We start from the raw sequence: 15,431 nt of genomic DNA on the forward strand, positions 1-15,431 counted from the left end.
GACAAGATTAGAACTGAAGCAAACAGGAACGAGGCTGGCATCAACATACCTGTTACTGAGCTTTTTGGAAGACACAGGTTACAAGGGTTTATGAGGATGGACAGAACAAGAACAGCAAGGAATTACTTTGACAGAGAAGTGAAAGGGGAGAGGCCAGTCGGGAGGCCAAGGAATAGATGGATAGACACAGTGAAATTGGAGGTTAGCAACAGGAATGCCAAGTTTGAGGACATAGAGAAATAGAAACTATACTTTGACAGGAAGAAGTGGTGAGTGCTTATACACCACATCCAGGAAGCTGGAGCTGGAAAATGATGATGACAATGATGACGATGATGGTGGTGATGATGAGGACGATGACGACGACGACTCCCTCTATAAACAACATATTTCAAATAGTCCACAATGAACATACTCACCATTGCAGCAGTAACAGGCAAACCAGAAGCACCAGGTGTGGGATGGAAACAGGGCTAGAATTTTTTTTAAATCCAAAAGAAGGCAGTATCTACTACCAAAAAAAAAAAAAAATTAAAAAAAATTACATAAGTTGTGGTAAGATGTTAGAGTTACTTGAAGGAGGACCAGCAGGATATGTAATAATCCAAAATGGATCCAGAAAAATATGTAATTGAAAAATTCACCAAACACACAATTAAAGGATCTAAAGTTTCCAAAAATGATTAGAATTAAATTAAAAGGGAATTAAAATTGGTCCACCTCTGTGGTGTAGTGGTTAGTGTGATTAGCTGCCATCCCCGAAGACCCGGGTTCGATTCCCGGCTCTGCCACAAAATTTGAAAAGTGGTACGAGGGATGGAACGGGGTCCACTCAACCTTAGGAGGTCAGCTGAGTAGACGGGGCTTCGATTCCCTTCTCAGCCATCCTGGAAGTGGTTTTCCATGGTTTCCCACTTCTCCAGGCAAATGCCGGGATGGTACCTAGCTTAAGGCCACGGCCGCTTCCTTCCCTCTTCCTTGTCTATCCCTTCCAAACTTCCCATCCCCCCATAAGGCCTCCTTTTCAGGATAGCAGGTGCGGCTGCCTGGGCGAGGTAAGGGTAATCCTCCCCAGTTGTATCCCCTGCCCCAGAGTCTGAAGCTCCAGGACACTGCTCTTGAGGCGGTAGCGGTGGGATCCCTCGCTGAGTCCGAGGGAAAACCTGACTCTGGAGGAGAAGCAGATGATGTAGAAGAAGAAGAAGAAGAAGAAGGAAATTCAATTCAATTCTGTAATTGGCATTAAAATAATATTATTTAAAGATAGGAATACACAAATTATAAAATCCTGTAATGTCAATATAGGATGTGTAGTTCACCATAATTCTACATATTGAAAAGTGTTATAAATATCAGCGTAACCAAATAGGTTATAAAGATAATAGCGGAAACTCTCTTGGAAGTACATAGCTTTCCGATGAGACAACGTGACTAGCACTATCTAGCGGCTTGCAGTGTAAAAATGAGCAGCTGTCGACTACTCCTTGTGGCTGCTATGACATAATACCTGAACCAGAGACTCCGACATTTCACCTGCACACAAAAATGTATTGGTTTTAAGTTGATATTTAGAAATTTCATGATCCGTATTGAAGTGGGATTACAATAATATTCAATATCCAATACAAAGATCTTTATTAACATGAATGAGTCACATATCGTTCACATGAGATACTAGTTTCAGCACTATCATCAACCAACAAGTCAAATTGGGCAAACACATTATAACTCTAAAACAACTTTAGAACACACTATAACACCTGCACAGATGAATATGAAATAAAATATGGTACATGATGATGTTGCATTTCAGTTTAAAATCCATTAAAATGACGATGCCTTCATTGTTGTATACCCATGGCGGTTTGTCCAGCTTGAATATGTTTCTAGTTTTTAAAATCTGTTAAAATTATGCTGCAGAGTTTAATGTCACATGAAGTTAACACTATGGGTGGTGTGCACCAACCAAGAGTAAGTTCTACTTCCATAGTAAAGTACTCTTGAAGTCAGCATTCGGCGACTTCCATATGAGAGTAAATTACTTCTGAAGTATTTTAGTCCTTTCAGATACTCCTGGACTAAATTACTACAAGAGTAAAATGTTGGAGAGCACCATCTTGTAGTGTATTACTAAAGAAGTAAATAACGTACGAATATAGGTTAGAATTTACTCTCACGTCGTGCATGGAGTAAGCTAAGTTTAGACTTGTTGACTAATGATAATATTGTGCCGTATATGAGAGGAAAGACGTTTCAAACGTGTTTATGGATTACTTAGATTACACTGAAGATCTCAACGCAGTAAACGATGAGAAATGTAATAGTGCGTAGGCCTACAGTGCGTGAAAGGCGAGAGCTGTGTAATGTGAACACGGCGAGTTTCAGGAACGTTTTCGGTCTTAGGAAGGAATCCTTTACTTTCCTTCTAAATCTACTTGGAGATCACTTACAGCTGAATTCTTGTCTTAATTTTGTTGTATCTCTCAAATTACAGTTGCTGTGTGCCCTACGAGTGTTTCGTACGGGAATATTTCAGTACAGTTGCCGGTGATCTAATTAATGTTTACCGCACAACTGCTAGCCGTATCTTTCATCGCATGGTTAAAGCACTGGTTGAAGCTAAGAGGGAGGTACGCCTGCAAATGATGATGATCGTTCGGAAAATAAAAGGATATTCTTCACGTTGGCAGGTTTCCACACATCGTGGGCGCAATTGACTGTGACTGCGCGCATATTCCCATTTAGTAGAAAGAGCCAGCTGTACTTCAAGCTGGCTCAGTCAACTAGAAAAAGAAACTCAGGATAGTAAGGAATTTCAAGTTACCCAATTGCAACAGTCAAGTTTTAGGGATGAAGGAGTCTGAGATTGCTCTTGGTAAACTGTCAAAGTGTAGTAAATAAACAATTAAAATTCGGTACATTGATGGAATCTTATGAGACTGATGTGGTGATAGGAGTGGAATCGTGGTTGAAAGAAGGGGTGGGTAATACAGAAGTATTTCCAGAAGGGTACACAGTCTATCGTAGAGACCGAGGAGATAAAAAGGGAGGGGGAGTGTTTATTCTGGTGAAGGAAACTTACTGTTCACATGAATGGTTTACCGATGAAAGGGATGAAATATTAGGGATAAAATTAGTTTGTCATAATATGAAGGAGGTGGGAATTATAGGAACATACAGGCCTGGAAGAGAGGAAAGAGACATGGAAATCTTTGAGAAAATAATAGATTATACTCGTAAAAACAATAATAATGATATGGTAATAATTGGGGGAGATCTAAATTTGCCTGAAGTTGAATGGAATGGAGCTGCAAGTGAAGCCCATGAACAAAAACTGGCAAATAAGTTAATTTGGGAGGGAGGATTTACACAAGTAGTACAAGAACCGACTCGTCTCAATAACTTACTAGATGTATTCTTGGTTAAACCATGGGAAATTGTTGATAAAACTGAGGTAATTGAAGGAATAGGAGACCATAAGGCTGTAATAATAGATGTAGGACTCGTACCAAAAAGGCTTAATAAGAGGGTTACACAAGACAAGAAATTGTACAGAAAAACTAAAGTTGATGAATTTGGGACTTACCTTAAATCACAATTCAGTTGTTGGATAAGTGAAGGGAGTAACGTGGATACACTTTGGGCTAAATTTAAAGGAATCATTTGGGAAGGAGAGAAGAGATTTGTACCTGTTCAGAAGGGTAAAATGACCTCAGACCCTGTTTATTATACAAGGGAAATAAGAAAATTAAAAAGAAAATGTAGAATAGTAAACAGGAAAATCAAAGAGGGTAGGGAGAGTAGAGAAACTAGAAAACAGCTAATGAGGGAACTGAATAGAGTGAAAAAGGAAGCAAAAGAGAGTTATATGAATGGCATACTTCAAGAGGGTAATGACCACAAAGGGAAATGGAAAAAGCTGTATTCATATATCAGGAATCAAAAAGGAAAAGGAATCCAAATTCCTAAAATGGTGGGAGAAGGGGGTGAACACTATTTAACAGATACTGAGAAAGCAAACCTATTTAGTAGGGAATTTAGAGATTCAGTAGATGATTGTCAAGAGTTGGAAACCGAAACAGAAGATAGAGAGGGAGAGAGACAGAGGGAAACAAGAAGCTTCTCATTCACAAACGAAGATATTTTCAGAGAAATACAACTGCTTCAGCAAGGAAAAGCAGCAGGAAGTGATCAAATTACTGGGGAGGTATTAAAGACAATGGGGTGGTACATAGTGCCTTATTTAAAATTTCTCTTTGACTATGTCATAAATAATAGTGTAATACCAAAGGAATGGAAGGAATCTATAATAATACCAATTTATAAAGGAAAGGGTGATAAAAGGAAACCAGAGAACTACAGACCAATCAGCCTGACCAGTATAGTTTGTAAAATACTGGAGAGTTTAATATCGAAGTACATCAGAGGGATATGTGATGATAAAAATTGGTTCATGAGGAGCCAGTATGGATTTAGAAAGAAATTTTCTTGTGAGGCACAACTGGTGGGATTTCAGCAGGACATATCAGATCAGTTGGATTCAGGAGGTCAGTTAGATTGCATAGCCATAGATCTTTCCAAAGCCTTTGATAGAGTGGAACATGGAATATTATTAAAGAAATTGGAGGGAATAGGATTCGACGTAAGGGTTACACGTTGGATAAAAACATTTCTAAATTCAAGGGTTCAGAAAGTCAAAGTAGGAAATAATGTATCTCAGGAAGAGAAAGTTTGGAAGGGAATTGCGCAGGGTAGTATAATCGGTCCGTTACATTTCTTAATATACGCAAATGATTTAGGGAACAATATAACATCAAAAATAAGATTGTATGCAGATGACATAATTGTTTATAGGGAAATAAACAACATTGAGGATTGTTCAGAATTACAAAGGGACCTTGAAAGTATCCAACAATGGGTTGAAGAAAATAATATGAAGGTTAATGGAGGCAAATCAACTGTTACAACTTTTACAAACAGGAGCTTTAAAACTGAATTTGAATATACTTTGGATGAGGTAGTTATCCCAAAAGATGGCAAGTGCAAATACTTAGGTGTGAGATTTGAAAGTAATTTGCACTGGAAGGGTCATATTGATGACATTGTTGGGAAAGCATACAGATTGTTACATGTCATAATGAGGCTACTTAAAGGATGCAACAAAGAATTAAAAGAAAAAAGTTACTTGAGTATGGTTCGTCCATTATTGGAATATGCAAACAGTGTTTGGGATCCTCACCAAGAATACCTAATAAAAGAAATAGATAGTGTGCAGAGGAAAGCAGCAAGATTTGTAACAGGGGATTTCAGGAGAAAGAGTAGTGTATCAGAAATGTTAAAGGAACTTGGGTGGGAAACTTTAAGTAAGAGAAGGGAGAAAACTAGACTTATAGGATTATATAAAGCCTATTCAGAAGAAGAAGCATGGGGAGATATCCGTGAGAGGCTTCAGTTGGAAAATAATTATATCGGCAGGATTGACCACAAATATAAAATTAGAAGGAATTTTAGCAGAAGCGATTGGGGTAAATTTTCATTCATTGGGAAGGGTGTGAAGGAGTGGAACAGTTTACCAGGGGTAGTGTTTGATCCTTTTCCAAAATCTGTACAGATATTCAAGAAGAGAATAAACAGCAACAGAGAAAATAAATGAAGTGTTAGAGGGCATTCGACCAGTGCAAGTTATTGTAAATTTAAAAAAATGTGTGTGAATAAATTAATTCCATCCCCTGGTCTAAGGAGTTTGGACAGCCAAAGTAGGGGACTGCCTGTAGGGGTGAAGTACAGTGGGGACTTCGAGGGCCCTGGGACCGCTACGGTAGCTGTGAAGGCCCTTCAGGAACTCTGAAAAGTGGTGGCAAAAGGGGCTCTGGTTAAGACGCAGCAGGTCGTTATGCTACTTAGGATCCAGAACGGGTAAAAAAAAAAAGATGTAAATAAATAAATGCAATGTAAATATTAATCTTATACCAGTTGTATAGTATCATTTGAAGTAATTCCACATACTTTATATCAGTTGACTATATTTGTAAGTAGTACAGGAGATATTATAAGTAGAATTTTGTAAACAATATAAATTTATTAAGGATGAGCTGTGTGTTTAATAGAAAACATTGTTAGCGTAAATTGTATAATATTGTATAATAGGAAAATTTTCTTCTCTTGTTAATTTAATATTTAGTGCTTGACAATAATGTATTTTAGTGTACCATTTGCCACCGAGGTAGACACCTCATTTGCAAATAAAGAGATTTTGATTTTTTTTTATTTATTGCCCTCTCGGTGACAACGGTGAACTTTTCAGAAATCGGAAGAGGTATTTTCTTTTTTCTTTTTTTTTTTCAATTTGCTTAATGTCGCACCGGCACAGAATTGGTCTTATGGCAATGATAGGGCAGGAAAGGCCTAGGGATTGGGAAGCGGCCGTGGCCTTAAAGTAGGGCCTACAGACCCAGCATTTGCCTGGTGTGAAAATGAGAAAATTTTGCTGTGGATGTAGGCCATCTATATGAAAAAACCGCCATCAGTTTTAATTTTTCCCGCATATCCATGACTTTCTGCTTTGCTTCTGTCTTCGCTTTTAAGTCCTTCTACAGAATCTTAACTTGCTTTTCACTGCGTTTTCCGTCACTCGAAGCATTGAATTCTTTCGTCACGACTCTTTCCATGAATTTCTTTTCTTATCAAGCATGTTTATGTTGTATTTCTTACACCTTATATCTTTTGCATAGATCGTCATTATCTCTATTAACATGCATTTATCTTTTCACTTACGTTTTTTCCCCGTTTCCTATCGCACGTAACCTTATCTATTAAGATTTCTTTAAAGAAGGTACACGAACACAGCACTACTCCGCGAGTAACGAACGCTACTTCTGTAGTAGTAACTAAAAGAGTAAATTGTACTTCAACTCTCCGACGTTACTTCCGGAGTAAATAACTCCCGTAGTAATTTACTTCTGTAGTATGGACTTCTTTATTAAACGCTACTTCTGTAGTAATTTACTCCAAGATGGTGCACGCCACCCTATGTGTGTTCTGTTGTTTGGTTCCAAAAAATATGATATGATAAACTTGGTTAAGTCCAAAGAATTAATTCCCACTTCAGTATGGGTTTTGGAACCTGGAGAAGAAATTAAAAGTCAAATTAGGCAAAAGATAGGAAGGAAAGATTAAAAAGAAAAGTCTATAAAACACGAGAGACGACTAGAAACGAACTCACCTTGAGCAGCCTGAGTGATCGGCGGACGGAGCTAGACTGATGGATGCGATCATGAGGTTAAGGGGCGAGGCAGAGGGCTAAGGGGCTAAGGGGCTTCAATACTCTCCAAACTTTGCAAAAAAATTGTATCAGCATGCCTAAATTGGTATTTGAAGAAAAAAAATACCTTGTTAAAGAGCAAGCAGGATTCAGAACAAACATGTCAACCTCAAATGCAGTAACAAAACTTGTCCAAGACGTGAAACAAGGCTTCAACAACTAGAAGAGTACATTAGTAGTCTTCATAGACTTTAAAGGAGCCTACAATACCGTATGGAGATCAAAACTCATCAGCAAGTCAAAAAACTAAGGAGTAAGAAAGAACATGCTGAATTGCTTTGAAAGATTCCTAAACCAGCGATGGATAAAAACAAGATGGCAAGGCATGGAATCATGTTACAGTCTAAAATAGGTTTACCACAAGGAGCAACATTTATCACCACACTTTTCAACATTTATATCAATGACCTACCAAACAAGTTAAAAAGTATTAAGATCAGCATGTTCACTGATGACGTCGCTATCTGGATGTCAGCCAGTAACAGAAGCAACAAACAAAAAGAAAGGCTAGAACAAGCCATGAATGCAGCCGTGGAGGCACTTATCGCATGGACGACTGAGAACAATATGATTGTCAGCAAGACAAAAACTGTATATCAGTTCTTCACACTCAAACATGAAAATACTGAGTTCAAACTCAAACTGGAAGACAACCATCTAGAAAAGAGCAACAGCACTAAATATCTAAGTGTGATACTTGACAACAAATTAAATTGTAAAAACCAAGTAAGGAAAACATCTAAAAAAGCAAATAAATTAATTAACCTGAAGAACAGACTAGCCGGCACTGAATGGGATGTACACAAGATACTCTCAAAATCACCTATAAAGCATATGTGAAACCTATAAGCCTAATTAAATATGGAAGTGAGATAATAGTCAAAGGAAATAAAACATGTCTAGAACAACTGGAAAGAATACAATCAAATGCATTAAGATCACCAATCACAGCACTACAGCTATATAGAAATAACCCACCAATACAAAGAGAAATACAAAACAAGCTACAATAAACTTAGTTAAAATGGAAGCATCACAAAAAGCAAATTGGATACCCAGAATAAGATACAGAGAGACAAAAGAGATAAAAATAATGACTAAAAGCCCAAGAAACACCTATAATCATTAGTAGAAATATTTTAAAAGCACTAAGTATACCATCTGAAATTGAAACCACCCCTGAGCCAATAACCTCATTGGACTACACTTCAATACAAACCAAACAAAGCAGCCCATCTCTCCCAGATAACCTCAGAGAAAGAGATGGTATCCCAGTAATGCTGAGAAGCTCAGCACATAGTATGCTAAACAAAGAATATCCTGAACAGACGGATCACAAGTAGATGACAGAGGAGCAGGCACTGGAGTTTTCTGACAATTATTCTCACAATATACTCCAGTAGGTAAATATCATAACAACTTTGATGGAGAAATAGAAGCCATCTATCTTGCCTTACAAAATGTGACTTATAGAGTCAATTCATTTGAAAAGGCAGGCCTAATCACAGATTCACTAGCTGCCATACAAGCAGTATCCTCAAATACCAAACCCCATTCATAAAGAATTCATGGCATTAAACATCTACTAACAAATTTAAAATTTTGAAAGAGAAAGATCACTTTACAATTTATCCCCGTACATGTACAGTAGGAGTAGAATGCAATGAACTGGCAGATAAACTAGCAAAAAAGGCACTATTACCTACATGAGAACCAAACCTCTGGCAGCTAACTCAATCAAGAAGATAATCACAAACAAAACCCTTGAAAAATGGAAGAAAGAAACTACCCAACTTACTACAATGAAGAAATGGAAAAAAGTAAATGACCTATAGGACAAAAATAAAAGCAAGCTGAGGAAAGAAGCAGTGGCAATTTTCAGAACGTAAACAGGACATGACTGCTTAGCTGCACATCTAGTTAGATTCAAAATATACCCGATGGAAAATTGTACAATCAGCAAAATTCCTGGATCAGTGATTATTATTATTAACAAATACATCACAATTGGGAAATATCCCGATGGCAATGGTCACTTACATTAGTGTAATAATAAAGTTAAAACATTTGAGCTTTCTACTAGCTTAACATTACAAGTGATAATAAAGCAAAGTTAAAATATAATTACCAAACAATAATCCTTACAACAACAAGATTACAACAAGCAATTCCATGGAAAGAAGATATTAAAAGAAATACTACTAGTTTAACATTCTAAATCCATCCTCATCATATACACATTCGCACGCATCGTAAGTATTTCCAGTGCTTAACACTACGGCTTACAATACTATAGGTTACAATACTAATGGACTCGAAACACCTACTTCAGTGCACAGGACTCAACTCAACCAACAAAACCAAGGTAATTTACCAGCCCTATACTGGACAGCCTGAAACAAGATGAAACAAGACTCTGTTCCCTAATACATCTGTTGTATAGTGATATCAATTTTGTATTGGAGTTACTTCCCAATAAAGCCATATGTTACAACAACAACAACAACGATAATGCAAGTTATTGTTTCAGGTTCTGGATTGTTTTGATCCTGAGCGTAATGATATAGCATCAAGCCCGGGTGACTGGATGATGTTCTGGGCTTCTAGACCTGACACAAAAGTACTTGTTGTGGCAAGCCCTTGTGCTGTGGTCCATCAAAAGGCGATAAGGAAAAGTTACAATGTGTGTTATAAGGTCCCTTTAAATTACAGTGACTTGTTCCGAATGGGACTCCACGAAGTGATGCACAACAAGCAGAAAAAGTACTCAAATACATTTGTTGTCAGGTAAGTTCAATATGAATTGTTGTAGTTGTTCAGTTTCTTTCAATTTAAATACTCAAGTAAGAAAGCTAACAGATACACTGGGGGTGGAGGCAAAAAAACTTGCAACACCATGGCTATGTATGTCACAATTCTATCTGGATGTACTCTAGCTTGATGACATTACATGATCATCAATACAGCCCAGGCCTAGCAACAGACACCAAGTACTGAAGGTTCGTTCATAGCTTCACATCATTATGCAGTGTGCCTAGGGTTGCCATATGTCCTGAAAAAGCAGGATTGTCCCAAATTTTTATTTTGAAAAGGATATTTCTCCTGAATTTTAATTTCTTGCAATTATCCTGAATGTTTACAATTCAAGGGTTTTTTCCTTTTTTTCTTTTTTTAGTTAAAGTGATCTTCAAATCCAATCAAAATTTTGTTTATTAACTTTCTCCAGTAAAGAATAGTGGAGAATGATCTTGTTATGACAGACAGCACAGAGTTTGTGACCTGCTTCCAAAGTCGCAAGAAGCTCAATTCCTCCTTTCTGTATGATTGATTCTAAATTGATCGATATTGATAAATACTAACAGTTTGTCTACGTTTTGGCATTATTTGCTTTGTCCGTACTATTGAAGCTTGTTTTCTGTCTTCTTCATGCTTGCTGACGTTGTTCAATAAGAAAAATAAGTACAGAGACTTCTGTTAAAGCAATTTTTATAGTACTACTTGTAAAGGTCTATAATTTTAAAATCACGACATGTTCCATTTCATGATCACCTTATGAATGAAGATGTTTCATTAACAAAGGTATCACAATCTCATAAGAATAACTGGTACAAAAAATATGACAATGTGTAACTGTACAAAATAAATACAATTTAAAGTTAATTTGTTGTGCCATTAGTACACTATACTCAAATATTGTCATTATTGTTTCTGCAGTTGTAAGCCTGAAAAGACATGCATCAAAAGGTTCTGAATTCTTATTACTGATATGGCAATGCCAAGTGTGTCCCCTCTGGTTGCCACTAAGGCTTGTATTCTCACACGTAAATGACACTACTGGTGATGAATATCAAATGAAAAATTATATAATTGGTCCACCTTAGTAAAAACAAGTGTGTCTTAAAAGAAAAATTTAAGAAAATTCACACGGCTGGTACATGTTTCAGCCACATTGGGCCTTCTTAGGCCTTAAAAATAGAATATAAAGTTAATAAAACACTTGAAAACACACAGCACTTAAAGACCTATGAAAAATCAAACTTGAAATATCGTATCTTACAGTATTGTTAGAAACATAACAAAATACACTAGATGTAGGAACATTAAAAAAGCACTCATTCTTGAAGTCTTGATGTAAGAAGCGACTATTGTCAGAATTATGTAAGGTTACTAGCTGACCGTTCAGACTGGATAACACATCGCCCCATCATGTCCAAAACAAGGCTCTACCATTATTAAGGACATGGCTCCTTCCTTCCTCTGCTGTCTTGAAAAACTGCTAGTGACAACAGACTGTATTCTGAGAATGCAGAATGAGACTTTTTGACATACATAGAAAGTGATGTGATAAAGGCAGTGAGAATCATTGCTAGTACGATAGCAGAAACGTATTTGTAGATTAAAGTCTATATTTGGTGCAGTAATACCATAGAAGAAACCAAACCTCATGGCACTAGAGCTCTGATGAGCCTTGGCCTACCAAGCTACTGTTGTTCAGCTTGAAGGCCTGTAGATTACGAGGTGACACTTGATCAGTGTGAAGAATCCTCTTGGCCGTTATTCTTGGCTTTCTAGATCGAAGCTGAGTAGACCTTGTGCCAGCCCTCAGATCCAAATAAAAATCTCTATCCTCGCCGAGAATCAAACTAGAGAACTACGGGTAAGAAGCAGACTCGCTACTCTAGACTGCAGAACCAGCTAGGAACAATAATAATAATAATAATAATAATAATAATAATAATAATAATAATAATAATAATAATAATAATAATAATAATAATAATAATAATAATAATAATAATAATAATGTTTGTCCAACCCTAGTTCCGTTTCTCTACGGGGTTGGGTATGAGGTGAGATAAATCTGCCATGGTAGGTTTTCATGACCGGATGCCCTTCCTGGCATAAATCTCATCAGACGATTTAATTAGATGAAATGACTTGATATATGATAGTAGGAAGGGAGAGGGTGAAACCTGGTGCTGGCACATAGCCTACTCCTGTCGAATATCACCAAGGGGTCTGTCTGCTCAAGGCTTAACGTCCCCATCTGATGGACGAATCACCATCCGCAGCGTGATATGCCCTCACTCAATATGAGCACTGTGGAGGGGTTTGGAATTTAATCCTGGCTTTTGACACACAATGTAATGATTAGAAATTCTATACCACCACCTCTCCTACCCTGCCGGCCAACATTCTGATGGTGAAAATTTTGTCAACCAACGGAACTCGAACCGGCTAATAATGGTGTCACCGAATTCGATAGCTGCAGTCGCTTAAGTGCGGCCAGTATCCAGTAATCGGGAGATAGTGGGTTCGAACCCCACTGTCAGCAGCCCTGAAGATGGTTTTCCGTGGTTTCCCATTTTCACACCAGGCAAATGCTGGGGCTGTACCTTAATTAAGGCCATGGCCGCTTCCTTCCCATTCCTAGGCCTTTTGCATCCCATCATCGCCATAAGACATATCTGTGTCGGTGCGACGTAAAGCAAATAGCAAAAAAAAAAAAATAATAATAGTGTCAGACCATTTAGAGTATAATAATAATAATAATAATAATAATAATAATAATAATAATAATAATAATAATAATAATAATAATGTCTGTCCAACCCTAGTCCTGTTTCTCCATGGGGTTGGGTATGGGGTGAGATAAATCTGCCATGATGGATTTTCATGACCGGATGCCCTTCCTGACATAAATCTCACCAGAGAATTTAATGAGAAGAAATGACGTGATATATGATAGTAGGAAGGGAGAGGGTGAAAACCGGTGCCAGCACATAGCCTACTCCTGTCGAATATCACCAAGGGTTCTGTCTGCTCTCGGCTTAACGTCCCTATCTGATGGAGGAATCACCATCCGCAGCGTGATATGCCCTCACTCAATATGAGCACTGTGGAGGGGTTTGAAATTTAATCCTGGCTTTTGGCACACAATGTAATGATTAGAAATTCTATACCACCATCTCCCTTACCCTGCCGGCCAACATTCTGATGGTGAAAATTTTGTCAACCAACAGAACTCGAACTGGCGAAAAATGGTGTCAGACCATTTAGACTATAACAATAATAATAACACAAACCGGCCGTGAAAGCCTTCATACGTTGAAAAAGTGTTTATCTAAAAACCTCAAAATGCAACATACAACACAGTAGTCAAACTGGAATGCCTATACACGAGTGAATGTCTACCACTGAATTACAAGCTAAATAAATCAGAAGAAGTGGAAAGAAAAATTATACAAAAAATACTCAGTCCACTAAGAACTACAGAACTCTGGAAATCAAGAAGCAATGATGAAATATAGTGGAACATAGAAAACATAACAGATACAATGTGGAAGAGGCAATTGATATTTTTTGGACATTTATACAGAATGGATGACAACACGTTAATCAGACAGATCTTCAAATATCTTTGGAATAAGAAGTAAACAGCAACTTGGGTTCATGAAGTCAAGAAAGATTTAGAAAGAAACAACGTAAGGGAAGAAGAAGCAACAGAGAGAGAGATTTTTTAGAAAGAAAGTGTTAAAAATGGAAGGATTCCAAGGTCGGGAGAGAAAGAAAACAGGCTCAAAATGGTCTGAGGAGAGGAACAGGAGGCGTAGTGAGCAGATGAAGGAGAATTGAAGGAAGGAGGAACAACAAAGGGTGAAGCATTGACATTGTCACGTGGTCCCTACAAGACCCTAACCACAACATTCCAATTGTGCTGGTGTCTAGCAACAAATACGGAATTTTACTGATGGTTCCGATGATGAGTTAATGTAACTTTGTAGGGTGACACTGCAGGTTCGTCTGTTCGATTGTACGCTGCAAGGCTCATTCAGTAACAATGCTCTAGGGAAGATAAGTTTCTCCACTAAATAGAAAATCTTGCCTGGTATTCGCAATCAAAGGTCCCCAGTAAAGAACCATAATCTGTTTCAGTGTTCATGCTTCTCAGCCTGATGAGCCTTCTGCCACACTGGAGTGGAACGCTGCATTTTTGAAGATTGAGAAACCTGAACACTATCAATTTTTATTAATTGAAAATCTGAATCAGTGAAACAAATTATGGTTCCCTACGAGAAACCTAACTTTTTATTGAGACTGAGTTTCCCATCTGAGATCTTTAATATTCCACAGACGACACAAAGTGCCGAGATTTTCAACAGCCGTTCAATAACCTACTACTTCAGCCAGTGAAAATCATTCTGCCAGATCGAACTCACAAACTTAAGGTCGTGAGTCGGACATTCATCCACAGAGTTAGCAAGTCAGGAAAGATCACATATGATGAAAGAGGGGAAGGGGGTCAATTTAATGGAAGTTTTAAAGGTTTGATGAGATTGTGTGTTTTCAGAAGTGTGTCCATTGAAAGATAATAAGGAAAACCTAATCTCACACTTTTAAATAATGAAACTCTCAAACCAAAAGCCGATTTTTAATTATTGTAATATAATAAGTAGTAGATATATAATGTGTCTTGCATTCTGAATGAATATTGTATTTTCCCCCCACAGGTTTGATGACTCAGACTTGGAATACATCATGCCTTACACTCGCTACAAATTACCTCTGGGAGTCAAAGAACTGCTTAAAGATTTAAATGTGTAAGTATCTTAAAAATAATTCTTATCAGTAAGCCTATCTCAGATATGCATGTACAAATATTCATTGAATGACCCTAACCATCATGTAGTGATTAACGCAAATCATATGTAAAATCATCTTCTTCTTCTTCCCCTACTCCTTCTTCTTCTGTTTCTTCCCCTCCTCTGCCTCCTCAAGAATGACTAGTCCTGCTGAGATATGGAGTCACTGATATGGATCCATTCATTTCTGTTGTACATTAAATCCTACAAGTCCAGCCCAGTTCTTAAAGATCCTAACCGGGTGAGTTGGCCGTGCGGTTAGTGGCGCGCAACTGTGAGCCTGCACTCAGGAGATAGTGGGCTCGAACTGCACTGTCATCAGCCCTTAAGATAGTTTTCCATTGTTTCCCATTTTCACACCAGGCAAATGCTGGGGCTGTACCTTAATTAAGGCCACAGCTACTTCCTTCCCACTCCTAGCCCTTTCCTATCCCATCATCACCATTAGACTTATCTGTGTCAGAGTG

At 37.7% G+C, this 15,431-nt stretch overlaps 1 protein-coding gene across 1 annotated transcript in view; it reads left to right on the top strand.

The window, feature by feature from the left end:
* LOC137502167 (uncharacterized) overlaps window positions 1-15,431 on the top strand; it is a 61,472-nt gene that overhangs the window by 18,167 nt on the left and 27,874 nt on the right. The window contains exons 5-6 of the mRNA XM_068229174.1: window positions 9,852-10,108; window positions 14,833-14,922. Coding sequence (XP_068085275.1) covers window positions 9,852-10,108; window positions 14,833-14,922 — 347 coding nt within the window. The remainder of the gene's footprint in view (window positions 1-9,851; window positions 10,109-14,832; window positions 14,923-15,431) is intronic.

The sequence above is a fragment of the Anabrus simplex genome, chromosome 9 (genome assembly GCF_040414725.1).
Source record: "Anabrus simplex isolate iqAnaSimp1 chromosome 9, ASM4041472v1, whole genome shotgun sequence".
Taxonomy (NCBI): domain Eukaryota; kingdom Metazoa; phylum Arthropoda; class Insecta; order Orthoptera; family Tettigoniidae; genus Anabrus; species Anabrus simplex.